Below are 25,064 nucleotides of genomic sequence, written 5' to 3' on the forward strand. Positions count from 1 at the left end.
GCACTGATGTTGACGTAAAACAAATTTTTTTATTATTATTAAAATAAAAATGAGTTTATATCCCATTTCTCGGAAGGTGCACTGATGTTGACTTAAAAGTCTTTTGAGTCTTTTAAGAAGAGAAAATTTCGAAACAATAAATAGATAGACTGACAAAATCTTTCATCATCTTCGAGAAAGTTGGCTACTAATCACATATTATTATGGGCCTATTTAACGTGCGCTCAGGCCTCTTGAACATTTTGTTAAATAATTCTAAATTCACTACTCTTAATGGTTTCATTCTTCAACCAGTCCCAATCCATTGGGCTTTTTGGCCCAGTACAGAATTGATAATCATTATTAACAATAATTAATAAAAATTGATAATTGACATGTAATACATGACATGGTAAAGTAATGTTAATATTACATAAACCATGTAACATTATTGACATAACGGAATAATATTAAATGTTAGATGTCTTTTAGTATAGAGTTTTGAACATATATACGATATCTTTTGAGTCCAGACAAAATATCGAATTCACAACAAAAAAAATTTCAAGAGAAAATCTTTTGATATGAAAAATATTCAAGGAAAAAAGTTATGCAATCTGTTTGTTTGAAGACAAGGCCGGCAATTTGCTGCAAATCTTTACCAGAAATTTGAAATGAAAATATGAACAATATAATCAGTTATCTTCTATTGATTCAAGAAAAAGTTCATAAACAACTATTTTCAAAAATATATATGTTTCTTTCTTTCATATATATATATATATATATATATATATATATATATGAAAGAAAGAAAAGAAAGTCTGTAATTAATGTGTTTCATATGAGCTTTATGTACACTGCATTGCTCGGTCTGGAACTTGTAGCTGATACAACTCTGGGTTTTCAATTACTTCCTTCAGAGCATCTCCACCCAAAAACTTGAGAACCTATGGCCACCAACCAAACGAAGCAGTAAGAACATACGCAGATTGTCCTTTAGAAACAGAATAAAAAAGTTACAGTCCAAGTCCTCCAATCAATGAGGACAGTAAGATTCATGAATTAATAAATCATGAGAGAAAGTGCAGAATAAAAGCCAGACGGCAAAGGCGTAGAATAGTGGACATAACCAAATACAGTAAATCAACATTGTTGCTTGCTTCCAAAGGAAAACAGGAAAGGAAAGGAGGAAATGAGAATCAAAAACCTCATTTGCATCATTGAAGCAACAGAACTCATCTTTCTTCGGCCATTGGACACGACAACATCTGAAAACCGACAAACAAACTACATCAAGAGATAATTCTAAGTATATGGATACTACTTTTGGGGGGCAATATAAAAAGAATTCAGTCGCTAAACCTAAAACATGACGATGATAATCAGACAGGGCGTAATATTGTAGTAAAGATACCATTTTATACTACTATTACTAAAGATATTGCCTACATTAAGGTTTCACCAGGTCAAGATTTTGCACCATCAATTTGATAATTCAGTGCCAAATAAACCAAAAGCTATAAATTTTGGACTATTGATAAGTAGGTTGTTGTGCGTGAAAGTGATATACTCTGCTATCAATCACTATGCTACAGCACTGAATCAAATTAATATTGTAAATGAATTTAATAATTGAAAGCATTTGTGGAATAGATGATTTGCATATATAAGTTTCTAGAAGACTGTATAAGTCTGAATTAATTTATAATTGAAACCTCTCTTTTCCAAGACGGCGTGCTAGCTCTTCAGCCAAGGCCTGGCCGGGTACATCACCATCAGTTGCCAGGATAATGCGAGAAACCTACAAGATTTATTAACGCTTTTAATAAATAATAACAAGCAATGAAAAGAGAAAGACCAATAAAAATTTGCATATCGGCTCTATCACTAAAGCATGCATATGTATTAAGTTTACCCTATCCAAGTGCTCTTTGCAGTTCCATATATATTGATATCCCGTGTCCTATGTTCCCAAACAACAAGCAGAAAAGAAATTGTAAACAAATATTAAAAAAAATAAGATAAAATAAAATAAAAAACCACAACACAACAAAAAATAACTTTTAATTAAATACAAGACACTAATTGCAAGTCAAAATAAAAAAATAAAAATATCAATGAATAATTTGTTACTCTTTCATAAGGAAGATGCAATCAAACCTTATATAGAATGGAAGAACTATTTTTATCGACCACTTACATTATGCAATATTTCTTGGCAATGAACACATAATACAAAATATACGTTAATTCAAAGCAAATTTAGAAAAACTTAAATGGGCTACAAATAGAATGAAATCGATGGCTTTGTAAAAGAGAAGCTAAATCTAATTCAATATGATATCTTAATTCAAAGGAATAATTTATTGGATACTTAAGAATTTGGGTTAAATGTAGGGATGCATTTATATTCAGGAAAAATATCAAAGTTCTTTCATATTTGCCAATTAATAAAAGGTCTTTTAATGATGCTATATATACTTCTTTGCATAAAGGAAATTAATACATTTGTATAAATCATCATCACAGGCTCCAAAATTTCCAAGTCTCAAACCAAACCTTTTCCCGTGGTGGAAATTCTTTGGCAGAAGCCTTTTGCGGTGCTCCACAAGGAACACTTACACAATTTAGGAAGCCAGCTTCCTCCATCGCAAGCTTATCCATTTCACCTTCAACCTATGATCAGCATCAAATAATAAAAATCAGTAGAAAAAGAGATTTAAATTACTGAGTAAAAGAAACTGAAGTATGATTTGGCGGTATTTACAATGATGATTTCAGCAGCTTCCTTTATATCATCAAGTCCAAATAACCATTTCTCTGTGCCCCTCTCCTGAAATGAAAGCAACAATCCAACAAGAAAATCAGACTACAAAGCAGCTACACTTGATTATCGATTGACAAAACAGGAATGACAGGCACTAAAATGGCACTTTAATGTACTACGGACAAATTAACTATCCCCACATAACAAATGAAAGAAACAGTCTCCTTAAGCTTAGGAATAAAGAACTTAAACTGAAACTATAGGCTAGAACTGGACATGTAAAATGGGCTGTGCCAACCCATTTTTTCCATATTACTATTCTTACCGGAACTAGGAGTGATCTTAGGATATTGTTTGTGGATAATTCACAGTGCAATGAGAGAATCCATCAATCTAGGACTTGGGAGTCAGCTACCATGCGATCTTAATCACCTCTCTGGAATTGCTTTTCTAAAAGCCAAAACACATAAATTATAGCATTTTATGTGGCTGTGCTATATCAAATATTTCCCACTTATATCTCTGCCATTCCATTGGTATATCAAACTATATTTACCCATTCAACAATCAAAGGACAGGATTAGCACAAATACCTGCCAAAAAATTTTCTCCCGGTAGGTTCGGTACTTGCAACCAACGAGCACCCCATTTTGTCTAAAAGGGAAAGCTATGACAGCCTGTTTACAAAATTTTTATTAGTGGTTAGAAAGCAAACTCAAGATGAGGGAAAGAATCATCATACATNTCAGCAGCTTCCTTTATATCATCAAGTCCAAATAACCATTTCTCTGTGCCCCTCTCCTGAAATGAAAGCAACAATCCAACAAGAAAATCAGACTACAAAGCAGCTACACTTGATTATCGATTGACAAAACAGGAATGACAGGCACTAAAATGGCACTTTAATGTACTACGGACAAATTAACTATCCCCACATAACAAATGAAAGAAACAGTCTCCTTAAGCTTAGGAATAAAGAACTTAAACTGAAACTATAGGCTAGAACTGGACATGTAAAATGGGCTGTGCCAACCCATTTTTTCCATATTACTATTCTTACCGGAACTAGGAGTGATCTTAGGATATTGTTTGTGGATAATTCACAGTGCAATGAGAGAATCCATCAATCTAGGACTTGGGAGTCAGCTACCATGCGATCTTAATCACCTCTCTGGAATTGCTTTTCTAAAAGCCAAAACACATAAATTATAGCATTTTATGTGGCTGTGCTATATCAAATATTTCCCACTTATATCTCTGCCATTCCATTGGTATATCAAACTATATTTACCCATTCAACAATCAAAGGACAGGATTAGCACAAATACCTGCCAAAAAATTTTCTCCCGGTAGGTTCGGTACTTGCAACCAACGAGCACCCCATTTTGTCTAAAAGGGAAAGCTATGACAGCCTGTTTACAAAATTTTTATTAGTGGTTAGAAAGCAAACTCAAGATGAGGGAAAGAATCATCATACATCTAGATATCTTATCAGAGGTTCACAGCGCTCGCCATGTGCATAGCTGAGAATAAAAATGCTAAGATACCAAGAGTTGCATCCACAAATATGAATTGCTAGATATACCATATTACACTGATAAGTTAATATAGCCAAAAACTCAACAAATTAATCAAAACCATGGGACAAAGAAAAAATAGTGCATTATGTCAACAACTGCTAACATCCACATGCCAATGGGAATAGAAAGGAGACTGAATGCAGTGAGGAGTAAGGTAAATTAACTCTTACAAACTTAGTTGATCAAATCCATAGTTATCATATCGTGACATACCCTAATAGTTCAAGATTGGAACAAGTGATCCCAAATGTGAATCCATTTTCATTTCCGAATGATACTTTCAAAGGAGTTTAAAAAGCTACTTCAACAAGAATCTAACTTGCCCACTAGTTGCAATCATTTCCTACACCTTGGCTTCTGCCACAATCACATGGCCAACTAGCTATAAATGAGAATTAGCCCTTTTAACAGGGCACAAGCTTACTCAATCAAATAAATGATAGCAAGATACATTATCTTGTGCTTGTCAAATTTTATGGCTGAACTAATTATACTAAGAACCAACCTTGCGAAAGGGATTCATAGTACCTGATATTAGATTAGGGTTGTTTCAATGCATTTTACTTCAACAAGAGTTCCAATAAACGTTTCCCTGACTATAATCTATTTTCAGTCATCCATGGTATCATTCTAAAAATTGTTCAACCTTAAAATCACTTTTTATAATATAAATGATAAGAGTTAAATCAAAAGATTAATGATAAGAATTAAGTAGCTGCAGTTGAAAAGGAACCTTATCACCAGATAACTGCATAACATAATTTCTCTGGAGAGTTCCCTCAGATATCATCCGCTCAGCAAAATATGCAATTAGCTGAAATAAAGACAGAATATAAATTCTTAATCATTATCAATCTCAACGAATAAGGACTCTGAATTAATAGGATTTAGACTATCGCAAGACATAACTTGGCAATTCCTTGAATATAGTATAATTCAACAAAGAAAGAAAGAAGCTCATAAAAATCAAAAGAAATAAAAGAAGAGAAGTCAGCATACATGCCTTGTCACCCAGTGGTTCTAATCCTAAGCTCTTTTCTGTCATTTGTTTCGATGAAAAAACTTTTGTATTGTTGTTGCTGTCTGCAAAGGCCTACAACCGAAGTTATCAATTGACCAAGAAATAGCATACACCAAATTTAGGTCAGACAAACACTCATTACAATATTACAAGAAGGAACCGAATTTGGATTTATGAAATGGTTTAGCATACGATTTATGAACTTATAAGAAGGAAAACTTGAAATTTAAGGTTGAAAGCTTTTTAACTTGTCTTTTTGATAGTCAAAAGCAGAAGTACTTCAACAAGAAGCAGAAGAATTTCTACAAGAAGGGATTACCTGGCCTGCCCATCCACAATTAGCTCGAAAACACCTCCACATTGCAAAATCCCTACAACAAGTGAAATCCAACCCAGTCGACCACCACTCACAAAAGATTCTACACAAATAAATCAAATTATTATTTTTAAAGGCAGCTTTCTGCTTACCCATCTTGGATTATATGAAGAGACAAACTTCTCTTCATCGACTGACCTCCTTTACACTAAAGCCAGAGAACCATTCAATATTCAAACCAAAAAACAAGAACAACAACATATAAAGATAACAATGAAGCTACAAGAAACACACACCTGTGGACAAAACAAGCGATTATACTGTCCAGCAATACAAGAATCGTTGCCAATTATCCGAACAAGCTCCAATTTCTGCTTTACTTCTCAAGTTTCAAATTACTATCAATGCCTCTCACCTTTTCTGTGAGCTCCACCTTATTATCTTATAAAACAAGAAGAACCCATCAAATTTGCGAAGTAATGAGAGCAAATAATGCATAATTTTGGGGAAAAGGAATTACCGGGGACGTGGGCTTGGCGAGACCAAACAGGGTTTAATCTTCTTCTGAGTAATGTTGGGAATGAAAAGTAACACCTGTGAATTATACCAAAGGGCATGTTTATTTTGTTTTACTGAGTTTGAAGCTTCAGCCTTTAACTCTTCTCTATCATATGAAAATGAGGAAGCTGTTTAGGAGATATGAATTGGTATGGTAATTTTGTGTTTTATGGGTGCTGTAGCTGTTTGGTAGCTCAAATTGGCCGCTTTGCAACCACATGTATGGCGGAGCTGTGGCCGCTAAAAAAAAATAATAAATCACATTAAACCAACGTAATTGTGAAATAGATAATGGAGAAAGGGAGAGGACAAAATGGACATTTCAAAACGAAATAGAAATTTATTAAATTAATTAGAAGTGAAAATTCTGAATTGAAAAAAATCAAAATTTAGAAATTTCTAAATTAAAAGCAATTATAAATTCAATACTTAAAAATAAAATAAAAAGAACAAAAACTCCTAATCCTTCACAACAATTTTAAAGTTTTTTTTTAAATTTAAGAAACTAAAATAAGAAATTCAAATATATATTTTAAAAAATGAGGGTATATATATATATATTAAATTAAATAAACTAGTAGAGTTTGTCTTTTTTTGATATTGAATTCTCCTTCAATTCAATAAACAAAAAGGCAATATCTTTATATTAACTACTACAGTTGCTGGTATTTTCTAAATTCTTCCTTCTTTTTCTTTTGTCTTCCTTCGTTCCTTTTGAATTCAAGTTTTCTTTGTCTCTATTCGTGCAGTAAATTTACGTAATGGCTTTGAGTTTATGGGATCAGTATTCTGATCTTCAGCATTATTTCAACCCGGAAATGTTCAGCTTCCAACACCCGCCAGTTGGAGAATTTGAGGACGACTTCGATTACTACTTCAACTTGTTCAGTTTCAGCAACAATGGTTTTGGTTTCGATTACGATTACGTTTCGGATAGTTTATCTGATCACAATTACAACCAGTTTTCATCTTTGTTAAACGATGATAATCAATTCTTTAACACCTCTGATCATCAATACTTCTCTTCTTCTTCTCTCTCGGATAATTCAGATAATTTCATCTTCCCTCTTGAAGACTTTGAGTGTTATCATACCTATCCGAAGCGCCAGAAGAGCTATTATGGAGATGGGGTTGACGTTGATCATCATTCGGTTACTTGTTCGCCTGAATTCTATTCCGGGTGCGTCTCAAACGTGATTAATCCTCCAGCACCACCACCTCTTTCTGAATTCCTGCCAGAGATTCCTACTCCTCCGCTGGCAGTTTTCAGTTTTAAGAACAGTAGTAGCACTGATCACGAGAGTAGCACAAAGAAACAAACTGGGGTGAGCTTGTCGACGCAAAGCATCGCGGCGCGACAGAGAAGAAGGAAGATTACGGAGAAGACTCAAGAGCTCGGAAAGCTGATTCCGGGCGGCCACAGAATGAACACAGCTCAAATGTTCCAAGCTGCTTCAAAATATGTCAAGTTTTTGCAGGCTCAAGTCAAAGTTCTTCAACTCATGGAGCCACTAATGCAGGTGAAAAAAAAAAAATTGTTTTCCAAAAACGTTTTCTATATTTTTGAAAACACTAAAAACAAAATTATGATCTATGTTTCAATATTTATGCACGCAGGAAAGAGAAGAATTTCTTCCATCTCAAGAGCTTCAAACTCTTCTTGAATCTCCAATAATTCAAGAAAAATTGTACTCAGAAGAGAAGTGTTTGGTTCCAAGAGAAATTCTTCAAACCCTGAAAAATGATCCTGAAATTCAATCAAAATCAGCCATTTTTTAGAGGATTGACCAGTTGCTGGAAACAAATAATGGCTGATTATTATTACGGATCATGTTAGTTTTATTTTTATATAATTTTTTTCCTGTTGTAGATATTGACCTAGATAGTAGTTAATTAACCCTTGATTTTTATTGTATTTGTAGGTATTAAACGAACCATTTTCTTGTAAAATTTTCTTTTCCAGGAAATGGAATATTAGTGTTTTGGTTTTTTTGTCAATTTTAGTTTGATTATTGCCGTAATTTAGACATTAATATGTAATTATTTAATGACAAGGAGATTAGTTAATTAATTTCTTGGCGGCCACTCCAAGATTAAGTTGTAAACAAGATGAATATGTTTCCTAATTTTATGGGTTTAGTTTTGTAATTATTTTATTGGTAGTTAAATATAAATTAATGAATTAAAATTTTAAATAAATTCCTAATATATAATATATATTTGGACAGATAATGTTAATAGAGTAGTGTACTAATAATTCATATATAGAAATTTTGAATCAATGAAAATGATTCCATGTCTAAATTATGCTAATCTATTATGATAAAATTTAAAGATTTTATGAAATATAATATGCAATGTAGAAAATGTAATAATTAAAAATTTAAGTAAGGATAAATAATGTTAATAGAGTAGTGTACTAATAATTCATATATAGAAATTTTGAATCAATGAAAATGATTCCATGTCTAAATTATGCTAATCTATTATGATAAAATTTAAAGATTTTATGAAATATAATATGCAATGTAGAAAATGTAATAATTAAAAATTTAAGTAAGGATAAATAATGTTAATAGAGTAGTGTACTAATAATTCATATATAGAAATTTTGAATCAATGAAAATGATTCCATGTCTAAATTATGCTAATCTATTATGATAAAATTTGAAGATTTTATGAAATATAATATGCAATGTAGAAAATGTAATAATTAAAAATTTAAGTAAGGATAAATAATGTTAATAGAGTAGTGTACTAATAATTCATATATAGAAATTTTGAATCAACGGAAATGATTCCATGTCTAAATTATGCTAATCTATTATGATAAAATTTAAAGATGTTATGAAATATAATATGCAATGTAGAAAATGTAATAATTAAAAATTTAAGTAAGGATAAATAATATGCAAGCAACAGGTAGGTAGTCGCCATAATCCAAAACGGTTTCTTCTCTAATTCGTTAGTTAATTTTATAAATATATATCTTGATATTAAGTTCTCCTTCCATTCAACAAACAAAAAGACAATATCTGCAAATTTATCTTCTACAGTTTCAAGTATTTTCTAAATGTCTCTCTTTCTTGTGTCTTCTTCATTTGTTTGACTTCATTCAAGTTTTTTTTGTCTTTGTTCGTGTAGTTAATTTACGTAATGGCTTTGAGGTTATGGGATCAGTATTCTGATCTTCAAAATTATTTTAACCCTGAAATGTTCAGTTTCCATCACCCGGTAGCTGGAGAATTCGAGGACGGCTTCGATTACTACTTCAATTTGTTCAGTTTCAGGGTCTAACGTGAAAAAAAAAATGGTTTTCTAGTAGAAAAGGAAGAATGAAATTGGAGAAGGATCCGTTTCCTTGTAATAACGGGATTTATTTATAAGTTAAAAGAGTTTGATTAGGACCTAATAACATACTCTATACTTATATAAACTCGGAGACACGTTCATTAACGCTAAGCCTAGTCATGGTATTTCAATTAATACATGGACAAATTTAAAAGAAATTTTCTAAATGAATGTATCTAAAACCACTCTTTTTTTTCCAAGTGGAATACATTGTGAGAAAATTTCATAAATATAATAGAATATATCAAGCAGAAAAGTGAATTGCAATTGAAGAAGGATACGTTTATAATAATTTGGTTATTTTTGTATTTAGTTTAACTAAACTAAAAAAATATAGTTAACAAGAAACTAACAAAAACATTCCTGGTATGAAAGAAAGAAAGAAACAGGCAACAGGCAAGTTCACAACGTGATGAGTTCCAAATAAAGCACAACAAACACTTGAACTGTTAGTCTGTAATCCCAAAAGAAACTTATTATATGTACTGTAGGAATTAATGTAAAGAAAGATCTTGAAAAAAAAACAATAAAAAAGGATTATCAAATACTAACCAGAAGACCATCATATCAACGAACAGTATCTGCACTGCATCAATCTTTCTAATTCACTTTTTAGTACATGCAAATCTTGTATTATCGCTCAACGCTTTTTCAATGGCACTTATTTGTAAGTCTTTCACATTGGGCCACACCATCCTTATTGCTTTGTTGAAGTCCTCTATCTGAACACCGACCACTCCAAGAGTGTCCATTAGAAAATCTATCCTGTTCCCCCTCTTCAATGGATGTTCTCCAATTTCCTCGAAGAATCCAAGAATTGCCTCAAGAAATAGCCTCTGAGTGCCACTATCAGTCACCAAGTTATTAAGATAATCGTTGCTTCTAACGTTATCAAAGTGCATTTCACCAAGAATTATCTCTTTAACGTTTTTCCGTGGCTTGATTTTTTCTTCCTCAGTTGAGGCCTCGAGTAGTGGTCGCTTCCGTTTCTTGTCAACATCTTGCTTGTTGTGTGCCTGTTCTTCAACTTGTACGTGGTCTACCGTCATATCATTAGTGCTGTTCCCAGATAAAACCAATCTCGTGATCGGCTTCTGGTCAAGATCATTCATATCTTGTTCTTCTTCATCATCAAAGTCCAATACTAAATCAGCCAAACAAAACAATGCTTCAAGTTCTTGGGAATTATGTGAAATCGAATTCCTATTAGCCATTTTTCTGGAGAATGAAAGAATGAGAGGATTTAATGTGCTGAGAATTCTTGGAGCTTCAGTGACAGTTGGAATCTTGAAATTCTGTTACTCAAATTTAGTTGGGAGGATCTTAGGTCAAGTCCGTGTGTGTATTTAACAAATTTTTAATAACTCAACCCAATGGGCGAGTGAAGCCCATTTTAAATAGGATTTATCGGTCTGATGCAGCCCATACAGTAGGCCCATATATTATTTTTAATAATTTAATATAAACGTAAATTTATCAGCCCAAGATTCTAATTCTTTCAAATATCATTTTTTGTTATTAATGAAATTAATAAAATATAAAGTTAGGTTTGGACTCTATATATTTAAGGATGGATATTATCAATTTAGGGACATTTTTTTTCACGAAATGAAATAAAAATTAAAAAAGGAGACACAAGTCTCAATTTATTCAATTTAGAGACACTAAAATAGTATCTTTGTTCAATTCATGGACAAAACGAACACAAGTTTCAAATTGTTCAATTTAGATTTTAGAGACACGAAATAGTAACTTAGTTCAATTTATGAGTACTTACGATTAATTGTAGTTACATTTAATAGGAAACAGGGTAAATTAGTAATTGTATAAGTTATAAAAAAAATAAAAAAAAAAGTCTACTACAATAATTTTATTCAATAAGATATTGACTCGTGTCCAAAAATTAAAAAAATAAAGAAAAGTTGTTGGCCATCCTCTCAAGCCAACGGTGTAACCGGTAGGAGCTAACGTTGTTAGACAAGATCTAGCCCGACGTGGCTAGATCCAAGCCGTCGCTCTAGAATGGCGTCAATCCTACCATAGCTAGCTCGAGGCCACGTTAGAATGATTGGTTGCCTGACATGGCCTGGATTTGGCCAAGTCGGGCCAGATGCTGGCCAGCGATTTTGGCATGAGGACAAGCCAATGGCTTTTCCTTTTTTATTTATTTTGATTCTATGTTTTTAATTTGTTTTTTAAGTTTTCAAATTATGGTTGTCCTTTATTTTATGAAGAAAAAAATGTCATTTTTTTTTTTAAATTTTAAAACCGGTTTTTCTCTTCTTTATTATTATGTCTTTTCATATATTATTATTTAAATATTAAAAATTTGAAATCAAACAAATTTTTAACATATTTTTTTAGTTTTTAAATTTTAAATTGAAGACTAAAACCAATCAAATAATTAGGGGTATTTAAGTCTTTTTGTTGTTTTTTTGTTAAAATTAATATCAAATGTGCCTAGGTTGAGCAAAATTACTACTTACTGTCCTTAAATTGAACAAATTGAAACTTGTATTCATTTTGTCCCTAAATTGGGCAAAGTCACTATTTTACTATTAAACAAATTGAAACTTGTGCCCTTTTTAGTGTTTCATGAAAAAGTTGTACCTAAATTGATAATATCCCATTTGAGAATGACAAAATCATTTTTAATTAATTTAGTTCATTGTTTAATTTCGGGTTTATTTTACGGGAAATAATACAGTTATCGAAGGATGCACATCGAATTGATGTACTGAATGACGTGACGCAATCCTAATCATCTATTAATCTTAATTAAATATTAATCGATGATCAAGATTTTATCACGTCATTTAGTGCACATCCTTCAATGACAATAGCATTCCATTTACTTTAACACTCACAGAACTGAAACATGAGCCAATCCCTCGTTTACTTAGACACGACACCGTTTAAGCCACATCCTTTATTTCTGCTTGCTACGTTATCCAGATAATCATCTTCTCGCAAGACACTGCTCACAGTGAAACTCACGTTGTGGAAGAAGAAGAGGAAGTGAAATTGGCAGCAATGGCTGCACTTCAAAGCTCAATGACGTCTCTTTCAATCTCCTCCAACTCCTTCTTTGGTCAACGCCTCTATTTTCCATCTCTCTCTCCTATCACTGTAAGTTATCTTCTCTGAATTTCATCGTGTAATTAACAAAACAAAATAATAATTTTTTCATTGAATCAACTAAAATTTTGATCTTTCTGTTCTATCTTGATTCTGTGTCTGGTTTATTGAACTGGGTCTGTTACAAACTGGAGTAACTATGTGTTCTGATTGAAGCACATTTTTGTACTTGAAAAAGGAATTAAAAGAATACACATCTTAGTGTTCGATGAACATTATGATTTGGTTTGTTATCATACACTAGTTACACTTTACATATATTTGTTGCATAATATGGTGTAACTATTCTGTATTTGTTTTAATTATATATCAAGTTGGAATTTGCAAACTTGTTTAATGTTTCATTTGGGGCTCCAAATTGGTTGTGTTCTTGTATTCTAGTTCCTTGTTGGTTATGTTTTAGAGTTGCATTTGAAGTAAAGATTTTATTTTGTTTCCCTATTTTGGTTATTTATGGGACATGTGAAGTGGCTCTTGCCCTTTTCCAGATTGTTTTGGTCGGCTATTGTAGTTTGGAAGTAGAAACTCTGTTAAAATAGATGCTCAATTTCTGCTATCTTGATTTTCATTTTTGCCCCGAGTGAGAACATTTATGCATCGAACAATTTTTGCCTCTAGGGTTTGATAATGGTATTACTTGTTTTATGATGTTGTTTTTGGTCTTTTGCTTGCATTCCCGAGCTCTGGGCTTGATAATTGGATTGCTTTTTAAGATGGCAAGTTAGGTACTGAAAGTTAGTGTAACGGTTCAAATTAACGTCCACAATTCTGACTTTTATGTTCTTTCATCTCTTTTGATAATTTAGCCATATGAAGTGCTTGCTCAAAGATACTCTGCACTAACAGTCTGGTTAGCAAACAATCCTTTGCTAACCTCTTATACATTTTTGGTATCAGGATTTCTTATTTTTTAATTTTAAAGATCAAACCAATTGAAAGGAGTTTTAAATTCTTTAACTGCTTAATTTGTATATATGTACGGAGGGAAAACAACATGTTATCTACCAGTTAATGCTTCATTCACTAAATAAATTATGTGAGTTACTATGTGCTTGCTTGCAATCTAGATTCTAGGTATTTGTATGGTTTTATACTGTGATGATTGGGCTATGTGTTCAGGTCATTGATCTTATTAATTAGATGGAAACTGTGAGTATTTGATAAGAGCTCTTTGCTTGTATCATATGCAGGTCAAGCCAACAGACAAGCCATGTCTCATTGTAGCAAAGGTTGGTATTATGTGTCCTTTATCCTCTTGCCAGTTGTATTTTCGTTTCTTATGGATTGGAAAAAAAATGAAGCTCGTGAGAAGAAATGAAACAGGAAGTTCAGTGAACTGTGACACAACAATAGAGTGGAACTGGAACTGTAGCCATTTTATCACAAATCAAGATGTTGTAGAAGTCACTATAATTTTTATATGCCTTTAAATTTATTCTATTAATTGTCAGTATACCTGCCACTCAAACCATGTGTTGCAGTAGCTGCCATAGTAAGTGCATCTGATTTTCCCCAATGGGTTTGTGGTCTCTCACTAATGGTGATTAGATTGGGTTCTTAAAACATGAGCTTCTGGTGAGCAACATAAGGGTCTACAACTTGGGGCTCATCGCCGTGAAAGTTATCTTACCATTCTAATAGGCAATTTTGTTGGACATGATATAGTTATTACCTCATGTCGCTCATGGGGTTGTTCTATATTTTGTTTAATGTCCATATTTTTGCTTCCTCATGCAGCTTAAGCACTGGGAACGAAAGGATTGTAAACCAAACAGCCTTCCAGTTCTACACAAAATGCATGTTAAGTTAGGAGATATGGTTAAAGTCATAGCTGGAAATGATAAAGGTAAAACAGGAGAGATTACTAAGGTGTTTAAGCATAACAGCACAGTGATAGTCAAAGATATAAACCTCAAGACAAAGCATGTGAAGAAAAAAGAAGAGGACGAACAAGGGCAGATTATTAAGGTTGTTTAACTGATTAACTTTTTCTATGCTTGAACCTTTAATCCTATTTAAAATTTTCTTATGCTTCATTTGGCACACTATTGGAACAAGTGAGCACTATATAATAGTTTATGAAGATTTTGAATTATGCTGTTAGCATTTATTTGTAATTGTTATTGATTGTGTACATATATGCAGTTTCTTGTGCTAGTAGTGTTTAGTAACGAACAAAAAGTATGGTTTTACAGATTGAAGCACCTATTCACAGCTCGAATGTGATGCTATATTCAAAAGAACAGGATGTAGCAAGCCGGGTGGGTCATAAAGTCCTCGATGATGGAACACGAGTCCGCTATCTTATAAAAACTGGAGAGATTATTGACAGTACAGAAAACTGGAAGAAACTGAAGGAAGCCAAAAGCAAAGAGAAAACTGAAGTTGCTGCTGCTTCATAAGAGTCCCTAACTCCCCTTAATGTATCTTTTGAAAATCTGAATATATATTTGTTATTGGTCCTTTCGTTTCAGATACAGTGTCCTTGTTGATTCTTACTTCATCAGAGCTAAGTAATTTTTTAGTTCCTCTGATAGCAAAACATGATTTATAGCCAAAGTTGTTTTATAATTGTACTTCATTGAAGCACCATGTAATAGTTGTGCCATTTTCCCAGACTTACGGTTTTCTTGCACTGAAATTGAGCTTCCACGGATTGTCAGGTTTTGTGAGTTTGTTTACATATTGGTCACAAATAAATTTTTTTATTTGAAATCGAAGGTTTTGATATTCAAAAAATAAATATGTAAAAGATTAAAAAAAAAACTGCCCGGAAACTCCAGTGAGGTAATAATATGGTAGAATCAACAGTAACAGAAGGAAAAGTAACAGCACCACATGTATGTGAAATGTTTTCCTAAACCTCAATGATGAATGGACTTCAACTGTACAGAGGAGGGTGCGTTTGATTTATTATTTTGGGTAGGATCTTGGGGATAGTATTGGATAGTTGAATAGGGGAGTATTACGAGATAAAATTTAAAAATTTATGAAAAAGCCCACAAGGTTTGCTAATTTAATAAACACCCCAATATATTAAAATATTTTGAAATGACAAAAACACCCCTAACACCCAAAGTGCCAGATTCTGGCCACCACCGTCGAAATCTGGCCAGAAAATTGGATAACCACAAAATCCGGTCGGATCTGGCAGGTATTCGATCGATATGGCCTTTTCCGACCATATCCACCACGGATCTAGCCGAAAAAAGCCAGATCTAAGGCCAGATGTGGCCTTCGACGACCGAAAAAGGCGGCCAAAGATATGGCTATCGTTGACGGCTAGATCTGGCCTTTTTCAGCCAGATCTGTGGCGGATCTGGTCAGAAAAGGCCAGATCTGGCCATTACCGGTCATTTCCGGTGGTCGTGTGACTGTTGTGACAGATTCCGGCTACGACCGGTGGTGGTTGTCGGAATCTGACAAGTATTGTGGGTGGGGGTGTTTCTGTTAGTTTTTAAACTTTTTTTCTGGGGGGTATTTAGAGATTAATAAACTTATGGAGTCTAAAAGTAATTAAAAAATAGACTAATATTTTGAGAATAACGTGCCAAACAATATTTGAATAATAAGATTGGGAATATGGATAAAAACAATAAGCCAAACGGGCACCCAACACTATCACCAGAATCAAAATATGAACAGTTTTGTTCTTGATGCTAAAGTACAGTTTGTCACAAAATCTGCGCATTCATAGCCTCTTTTCTATTTTGTTTGTATATACAACAACTTAAGGTTGTATTATCACCATTTTTCTGCCGTCATCTTCTGCAACATTTCTACTCATCATGCTGATCCACTCTCTAATACTAGTATTGAACTTTCTAGTTATTCTCTTCTTTTTTCTTTTTCTCTCTTTTTTTTTTCCCCATCAATTGAATAGTGAAAAGAGATGTCCTGTCAAATGATATAAAGTTACACCGCAATGCACTATGCGGCATTTCCCATTACTATCTTAGCCGAAATTTATGGTTTTCTTTCAAAGAAATCAAATAACAATTGGATTAGTGTAATCTGCGTTCCACTAATCAGATAGAGAATCAAACATCTGTCAACCATGCATTCGCTACAACAAATAGCCTTTTTATCTCTTCTTCTTCATGTAGACCTACATGCATTCCTTATTCTGAAAAAGGTCCAAAGACCAAATATAATATACATCACGCTGCCAATATTTTATGCATAAAAGAAATGTTGTCTTATCATGCATTTTTTTTTTTACTATAACACTATACTTACAAATCTTACAAAGTTTTAAATAAAGTGGTAAAAAATGAATGAATGAATGAATTAAAAAGTTAAACTTATTAAATTCACTCTTCCATTCATATTTTACTACATCACTTTGTATGAAAATTTTTATAAAATTTATTTGTAAGTGTATTATTACTTTTTTTTTTTTCATGAACCTGTTAACAGATAACAGTTGTAATACATACAATAAAGAATGAAAAAACAATTATATCCCGCTGGAAAGAAAGACCTCGTGATGTTGCACAGTTTCATATATTCTATGAATTATTTATAGCCCGTTGGAAAGAAAATTCTCGTGATGTTGCACAGTTTCATCTATTCTATGAATTATATATTGATTGAGTACAGTAAGAAGTGCGTTTTTGTTAAGCAGCAGAAAAGACCAGTTGCAGAAGATGGAGGATTTAGTTAGCATGGAGGAGTGCAAAAGAGAGGGAGATAAGACTTATTGTGTCACCGGAGCCACTGGCTATATTGGGTCCTGGTTGGTCAAATCACTTCTTGAAAAAGGGTGCATAGTTCATGCCACAGTCCGAGATCCAGGTTAATTCTTTACTTTAGTTTCTGAATATATACGAGTTTACATATTTATATTTTGGAGGGGATTTAGAGTAAAAGAAAAAGTGGGAGTTTTTTCTTCAATAGTTGACTAGCCAGTTAAGGATAATAAACTAAAGGGAAGAGATATCATTTAACAAACTCTTAATTTGGTGACTTTCGAGACTAAAATTTTGAAAAGTTGATTATTTACTGAAATAAAAAGGTTTCTTTTAAAATCCTCACTTCAATTCAGTATTTGGTTAAAATTATTGTTTTTAGAAAAGATGCTTTTTATAAGAGAATCTAAGATCTAAAAAGGCTCCTTTTCTGTAAAATACTCCGAAGTATTTTTATTTCGCCCTTTCAAGAAAACATTGTAAAAAATAGATATAAAAACGTTTTTAATTATTAAAAAAAAAAAAAAACAATTTTCATAATAGTAATACAATAATACTTCCTTTGAGAATTTTCAAGAATAGAAATCTTCAAGAAAATTCGCTGATAGAAACTCCACTATTTGAACCACCATACAGGTTTCATGTTTTTTTTATTTTTTTAATAATGGCGTTGTTGGTTGCGCACCTCAACTAATCCCGAGGCTCACCCTTAACCACCCGGCTAAATTCAGCACAAAATATTTTAATTCAGTTTCCTTAGACAAATCTTTTGGCAGAATGTAGTTTATTTGCTCTACTGAATTCAACTAAACTACTCAATTAATAATATTTGGGGCATTAAAGCCACACATTGCATATTAAAAACATCTTTCATTTCTGTGATCAATTTAAGTTGACTGAAATAATACTTAATTTTACAGCAAAAGTATTGCGCTTTCTGTCACTGTGGACCGGTTGTGACCGATTAAGATTGTTCCAAGCTGATCTTCATGTAGAAGGGAGCTTTGACGATGCTGTTAAAGGCTGTGATTATGTATTTCATGTAGCAGCTTCAATGGAATTTGACATCCCTGAAAAACAGAACATTGGTAATACCTATGTATCCTGGTTAAATTGGTTCATTAATTCAGTGTAGAAATTAAGAGTAATTGACGCCTATTTTCTTCTTTCTTGAGCTTGAAGAAACTTATGTTCAATCAAATATTATCGACCCTGCAATCAGAGGTACATTAAACCTCCTCAAAGCTTGCTTGAAATCTGAATCAGTGAAAAGGGTTGTTTTAACATCCTCCATTAGTACAATTACCGCCAAAGACAGTGGTGGAAAATGGAGGTCAGTGGTTGATGAATCTTGCCAGAGTCCCATTGACCATGTCTGGAGTACAAAAGCAAGTGGATGGGTAAAATTTTTGCCTATCTCCTAAAGGTCGGTCCATATTTAACTCTTCAATCTTCTGAATAATTAAAGCACAGTTCACTGTCTCAGGTGTATGTACTCTCCAAGCTTTTGACCGAGGAAGCAGCATTCGAATTTGCAAAGGAAAATAACATTGATCTTGTTTCAGTAATTACAAGTACCGTTGCTGGACCATTTCTAACTTCAAGTGTTCCATCTAGCATTCGCGTCCTCTTATCACCAATAACAGGTTCATTTTGTACATCCAGTAACTCTTCAATCAAAAAAATTGTTGAATTGTTCACAAAATAAAAGATGTGACCGAAATGATTCTGCTTATAATGCATCAGACTAGCTAGATGCTGCATATTCCCTGTTAGGAAATGCAAGTATGCATACACATGAGATGAAAACATAATAACAAGTAAACTCTGGCTACTTCTATAGGTGACTCCAAGTTCTTTTCAATACTGTCTGCTGTCAATACCAGAATGAGATCAGTTGCTTTGGTTCACATTGAAGATATATGCAGTGCACACATATTTCTGATGGACAATGCCAGAGCAGAAGGTCGATACATGTGCTGTGCCAAGAGTTGTCTAATGTCTGAATTGGTCGAGCATCTCAACCGAGTGTACCCTTCCTCAAATTTGCACAAGTAAGTTTCTCTTATTTTATTAAATGCATAAACAAACAATCATACAGGAATTATGTGATCTGCGACATTGATTTTTCACTATGTTCCCAGGATTAAGGGGGGGAATCACAGTTTAGTACCTTCTGAGATTTCATCAAAGAAGATAAAAGATTTGGGTTTTACTTACAAGCATGGCATAGAAGATATCATTTGTCAAACAATAGCCTGTTGCATGGATTGCGGCTTTCTTTCTCCCATTATAAAGTGAAGTTAGGTGCTACTGTTGATTAAGATAAACTAAAATTCAATGGACTAAGCTAGGAGAATAAATGCAAGCAGAAATAAATGAGAGAAAATTCAAACGATTTAAACCATTCTTCATGTTTGGTACATGTTGTTTTCTCACCATTCATAGATGTCATTACTATTATGAAGAAGAGATCTAATCAAAGACAGAATGGAAACTTGACCTTCAGTTTTGATCTGATTTAAGGCGTCAACAGCGGCGCCAAATTATCTAGATTTCATGCCAATATGAATCAACAAGTCTACTGTAGTTGTTTATCTTCAAAACACATTAATTTTTAATGTTAGACCTTGTTCAAATCTACGTTCAACAATTAAATGGTAGCGAGATATGGTACAATTAGTAGATGCTAATTAACCTAGGTGGACTACGGAGCCTAAACAAGCTAAATATTTACTTTATTCTGTAGAACTAAAGAATCTAGCAAGAACTATGAAATAATTTTGGGGGATGAGGTCATTGCAAAGGGTATAATCAATCTATGCATACAGTTTTTATGCAATTGATATATACTTTCTCAACTAACTGAATGAGCTTTAATGGCATCTTTTTGTCCAATATTATTATGCTAGAGCCTATACTTTAGTTCCATAAATTTCTCAACATTCCTTTAAAATAAAAAAAATAAATTAAAGTGCACCAAAAGCTTAGTGCTAATTGGGTTTATTTACAAGTGCTCTACAAAGAAGGGTAACTAAGATATTCTAGCTTATCCAGTTGATCTATTCAAGAAAACAAGCTACAAACTGGGTAATAAAATTATGTTTATACTCTCTTTATTCTCTAAATTCAGTTTTTACCTTCTTTTCTGCAATAGTTTGGTTTCTCCAACTTCTTCTAAGTTAATTCTGCAGAAAATATTTTAGAAAATTAGTGTGTAATGGTTTCCCTAATGACTCAGAAGGTAAACATAATCAGAAGTTTAGCAGAGCAAGTGGCAGCCCACCAGACTGAAGAGTCTAAATCAAGAGGCCATGGCCAACTGCAGTAAATATCTTCATCTGCCTCCAAACAACCCCCATCCGAACATTTAAGACAAAAAATTGAAATACTGAATTCTCCATTCAATTTTTGAATTCATAATTCAGAAAAGTAATGAGGGTTAGTACACATTTATGGGGCACATGTGCCAGAAGAGCATTAAGAGCTAGCTGTACAGTACAGACATTGCAGTTAGAAAATGAAATGATTAACCTAGAGTTCCAGAGCCAGATAGATGATGTAAAAGACTCTTTCTAAAGTGACCAATAAAAGTTATTTAATTTCAAGATATTGAACATACTTGATTTTTGTCCTCTTGTTTGGACTACTCTTTGTTTGATTCAGCACCCTCAAACCAGGACCACCTGCCTTTTTCATGCTGAATATGGCCATTGGACATTAATTATGTTAATTATATTCACTAAAAAACACCAAAATTATTAGAAGAGTCTTATACTGTTGATTGTTTAGTTTTGTGAAAGGTAATTGGAAACTAATCACGATTTAGTTAATTAATTTAATTGTTCTCTTACCCTATCTGTAAGATCTATGAAGCATAAAGTAGCATCTATCAACAGGTTTAACAGGTTTTTGTTCTGGCCCCCACTCATAGTGAAGCCTTCACATTTTGCACATTTGATCACATCAGCATGGCAATTACAATATGCACTTCATGTGAAGAAATCTGTTCCCAAATCCTGAATTTGTCATTATCTGAAGTTTTAAATATATAGAATGGAAAATTAAAGCAAATAAAGGGACTATACATAACTCTGTTTGCATCAACAAAAACACAAGCCTTAAATGAAGAGGAACAAATACAAATAGTATTAGTTGGGCTAGTGCTAGGCAAATACAATTAAAACTGAGATGCACAAATCAGATATTTTGGCAATTGATTAGACGCTAGAAAGAAAAATCAAAATCCTTCCAGAGAGAAGGTAAAAAAAAAAAAAAAAAAAAACACTCTACCAAAAGGCAAAAAAGAGCAGAAAGCATTCACATCTCTTGATAACTATAATGTAAGCAGTTATTTTTCTTTCTTTCTTTCATCAGGTTTTGCAGATTACCACAAAGCAAGGAAGGAGAGCTCTAGGATTGAGCAGATAGAGCTCCTCAATATTTGCGTAGAGGCCAACTTTCCCAGCCAATGAATCAAACCCAGTTTGGCCAGCCATTTCTTGTATGTTCTCCAATGGTCTATGAACCCTCCCAGCAATGACTCTGCATACCATCAGAGCTTTCCTTATAGATGGATCATTGTCGATAATTTCAATAGATTCATAAGCTCTTCCACTTGTTGATGTCGTAAATACACCTATTCCACCTTTGAGTTCCTTCTTGGCTGAGAAACCATGTCTAATAATTCGACAGACACAACATTTTTCTGATATGCATAAACTTGAGCAACCATTTAGGCCAAGAGAGCATGCCACAGTTGTACCATAAAACCTCAAGAGCTCATTCCCATCGGCAATGCACCGAGGGTGTTTCTTGGGGAGTTTGCTGGCTTTAATCTTTACCATTTCTCTATACTCTTCAAATCGAGCAAGAGTTTTTTGCATGTTATGAACTTTCAAGACTCTCTCTATCCTACCACAATGGTTCTCAGACTTTAACCAGCTTGTCCGGCATATGATTTCAACAATTTTCCTTGATGAATCGCCTTCGACGAGTTCAGTAACTGTCAGAAGAGAGAAAAATTAGCTGCTGAAGAAAAGTTACTAAAATTTTCCAACCCAGATTAAAGAAAAAAACCCCAAAGATAAAGCAAATCCAGACATTTAGGAAATTACTGAATCCAATATGCAGGAGATTGCATATTAAAAGTAGCAAAAAGTTAGAATTTTATTCTTTTGATAAGTTTTACTTTACTTCTGGGTTTATGTGATTAACATATTGTCAAAGAAAAAGAACCTGAAAGCTTTTCATTTTCTGAAAAGAATTTGCAGGAGAATCTTCATTCTAGGAGAAAGAAGTGTATCTTTTAGCCTAAAAGTGAAAGTGTACAAGCAGGAATCTGTGTTTATTGAAAGTACTCCCTGGATTTTGTGGTCAGAGACGTGGGTGACTTTAACAAAATCAGGATAACAGAACAACGGATGCAAAACAAACTCAAGAGATGCTTTTGCCAAAGCCACTAATGAAAAGAAAACCAAAATTATTTGGAATAACTAAAAATGAAGACAGCAACCACGATCAAGATAAACCAAAAAACTTGAAAATACAAGCAAAAGTTTCTCACCAGCATGCTTGGAAAGATGATGTGCTTCAGCGGCTTCCCATTTGGTAAACTGCTCTCCACATTTATGGCAAGTCACTGTAGAACATCCATTGGAATCAATGTCAAGAGAAACTCTGTTGCTTGAATGAACAGCACCATGATGAACATTAGAAACCCCAAATCCAGACCCCTCTTTATCTGACGAAAGAAAAGGAGTCTTTCTTGGAGGAGTTGATGCAGTCACAAAAGAAGGATTAAGATAATGCATAGTTGAGTGGCCTCCAGGTCCTGGTGTCCCAGGCCTTAAAGTACCCACAAAAGTTGACCCACCACCACCACCATTACCACCACCGTAACCACCACCATTACCACCACCGTAACCACCACCATTGCCGCCACCGCCACCGCCACCTCCAACCCCTTCATGGAACCCACCAAACCCAGTAATCTTCAGCTCACACCTTGAGTTACTCAGTATAACTTCATGAGTTATTGGGTTAAGAAACTCACTGCTTCCTATGGATCTTGGGCTGCAACTTGGTGGCTTCTCTAAGTGTCTCTTGCTTCCATGAATAACATCTTTTAGATTTGCTATAGACCTTGAACAACCTGACCTCCCTGCTTTTCTTATCAAGATTGTACTCAAATGCTTCCTAGATTTTGGGTCATGAACTTCTGATGGCTCTGATTTGCAATGCAAAGATTTCTTCAAAGAGAACCACACTGTTGGCATATTTGCTTCTTCAACTTCAAAAAACTTCACAACTCTTCACAGTAACTCTCTTTCATTTTCATTTCTCAAAAGCAACCCACTTCCCATTTCCATCTTCTTCACTTTTTTTCACCATGAAAGCTAAAAAGTTGAGACTGAATATACTTTCCCTGCAACTTGCTTCTCATTTTCTGAAACAAACCTCCACTTACAAGTACTATGCTCTTGTAAGCAATCCAAAATAAGAGTTATCAAACCATCATCACATGAAACTTTTAGGACTTTACTAGAAAAATGTGTGTACATGGAAGAAAAGGAGAAAGAGAGAAAGAGACAAATTAACTCAAAGCCAAAAACAAGAAGAGAGACCATTATAAAGAAAAGAAAAAAAAAAAAGCAAAAAAGATTAAATATGAAATGGAGAATCTTTGGCTCTCAGGGAACAGACAAAAAATCTGAAAGAACCATGTTCACTGGCTCTAATAAATGTTAGTTACTGAGCAAGAAAACACACTGAGAAAGACATTAAGAAAGAGACCTTTCTAATTTTCTATATCATTTCATATTGAATTTTCCATTCAACTTCAGTTCTGTTACTGGTTTTGAAGCTATTTATTAAAAAAAAAAAAATCCATCCATGTTCCCCAAAAAAAATAAAACAGAGAAGTTTTTGATTAACTTTAAAAAAATATATATATATATATATATCTATATATTCGATAAAAATCAAATTAAGAAGATTGGGGTAATTTCTTTTAATAATTATTAGAATACGTTTGAAAGTTGGTTACAGTTAAGTATAGTAAAATAGTACCCCAATATATGCGAACATGTTATAATATGGAAGAACAATTTTTAATGGCCTTAATTAACAGAGATTAATTAATGAATGTGGCCATATTAAGATGTTTCTTAGTCTTAACCAAGGCAATATTAAACAATTAATTTGAAAAAATTAATATAATTAAAGGAGTCTATGTTATCAGAAATGGGTGCCCAATAGGGGTGAGCACGGGTAGCGGGTAGAACCAACCGGGGTAAGAACCGAACCGGAACCGGAACCTACCCAGAACCTGCACTGTGCGGGTAGGTTCCGGTTCCAATTTTTTGGAACCGCTACTGTGCGTTCCGGTTCCGGTTCTTACCCCCGAGGAACCGAACCGGAACCGGAACCTGTAAAAAGGGTACCCTGTTTGGAACCTGTAGGGGTACCCCATTTGGAACCTGTTTGGAACCTGTTTTGGAACCTGATTTGAAACTGTTTGGAACCTGTTTTGGAACCTGTTTTGGAACCTGTTTGAACCCGTTTTGAACCTATATTGGAACCGTTTTGGAACCTGTTTAGAACTATTTTGGAACCTGGACTAAATGAAATTTTGTGAAATGTAAATAATGGGGGAGTT

The 25,064-nt window shown here is 33.6% G+C and overlaps 5 protein-coding genes across 7 annotated transcripts; 3 read left to right on the forward strand and 2 right to left on the reverse strand.

Moving 5' to 3' along the window:
• Positions 1-785: 785 nt before the first annotated feature.
• Positions 786-6,382, reverse strand: LOC116121611 (primase homolog protein-like). Of its 3 annotated transcripts, XM_031407550.1 has the most exons (13): positions 6,187-6,382; positions 5,963-6,107; positions 5,819-5,874; positions 5,670-5,721; positions 5,333-5,422; positions 5,063-5,143; positions 4,078-4,161; positions 2,750-2,815; positions 2,542-2,658; positions 1,898-1,945; positions 1,698-1,783; positions 1,190-1,250; positions 786-929 (listed from the first exon to the last, which is right to left on the reverse strand). In XM_031407550.1, the coding sequence occupies exons 3-13, from the start codon at positions 5,854-5,856 to the stop codon at positions 831-833; spliced, it is 822 nt and encodes a 273-aa protein (XP_031263410.1). In that variant the 5' UTR covers positions 5,857-5,874; positions 5,963-6,107; positions 6,187-6,382; the 3' UTR covers positions 786-830. The 3 variants fall into 3 exon arrangements, with proteins under 3 accessions (XP_031263410.1, XP_031263411.1, XP_031263412.1); XM_031407551.1 differs by lacking the exon at positions 5,819-5,874 and having other exon boundaries at positions 5,333-5,412; positions 5,670-5,769; XM_031407552.1 differs by lacking the exons at positions 5,963-6,107; positions 6,187-6,382 and having other exon boundaries at positions 5,333-5,412; positions 5,819-5,873.
• Positions 6,383-6,985: 603 nt separating this feature from the next.
• Positions 6,986-8,003, forward strand: LOC116121666 (transcription factor bHLH52-like). The gene is made up of 2 exons (XM_031407607.1): positions 6,986-7,744; positions 7,842-8,003. Exons 1-2 carry the CDS (start codon positions 6,986-6,988, stop codon positions 8,001-8,003), a joined length of 921 nt encoding a protein of 306 aa, XP_031263467.1.
• A 4,488-nt stretch (positions 8,004-12,491) lies between these two features.
• On the forward strand, positions 12,492-15,264 carry LOC116121673 (50S ribosomal protein L24, chloroplastic). The gene is made up of 4 exons (XM_031407610.1): positions 12,492-12,704; positions 13,904-13,942; positions 14,451-14,681; positions 14,909-15,264. The coding sequence occupies exons 1-4, from the start codon at positions 12,609-12,611 to the stop codon at positions 15,113-15,115; spliced, it is 573 nt and encodes a 190-aa protein (XP_031263470.1). The 5' UTR covers positions 12,492-12,608; the 3' UTR covers positions 15,116-15,264.
• A 1,940-nt stretch (positions 15,265-17,204) lies between these two features.
• LOC116121690 (putative anthocyanidin reductase) lies at positions 17,205-20,082 on the forward strand. The gene is made up of 5 exons (XM_031407626.1): positions 17,205-17,510; positions 18,325-18,492; positions 18,587-18,804; positions 18,891-19,050; positions 19,248-20,082. The coding sequence occupies exons 1-5, from the start codon at positions 17,363-17,365 to the stop codon at positions 19,460-19,462; spliced, it is 909 nt and encodes a 302-aa protein (XP_031263486.1). The 5' UTR covers positions 17,205-17,362; the 3' UTR covers positions 19,463-20,082.
• A 1,448-nt stretch (positions 20,083-21,530) lies between these two features.
• Positions 21,531-24,028, reverse strand: LOC116121682. The gene is made up of 2 exons (XM_031407620.1): positions 22,971-24,028; positions 21,531-22,409 (listed from the first exon to the last, which is right to left on the reverse strand). Exons 1-2 carry the CDS (start codon positions 23,680-23,682, stop codon positions 21,778-21,780), a joined length of 1,344 nt encoding a protein of 447 aa, XP_031263480.1. The 5' UTR covers positions 23,683-24,028; the 3' UTR covers positions 21,531-21,777.
• Between the last annotated feature and the right edge of the window lie 1,036 nt (positions 24,029-25,064).

This window comes from Pistacia vera, unplaced genomic scaffold (assembly GCF_008641045.1).
Source record: "Pistacia vera cultivar Batoury unplaced genomic scaffold, PisVer_v2 Contig127, whole genome shotgun sequence".
NCBI classification, from domain to species: domain Eukaryota; kingdom Viridiplantae; phylum Streptophyta; class Magnoliopsida; order Sapindales; family Anacardiaceae; genus Pistacia; species Pistacia vera.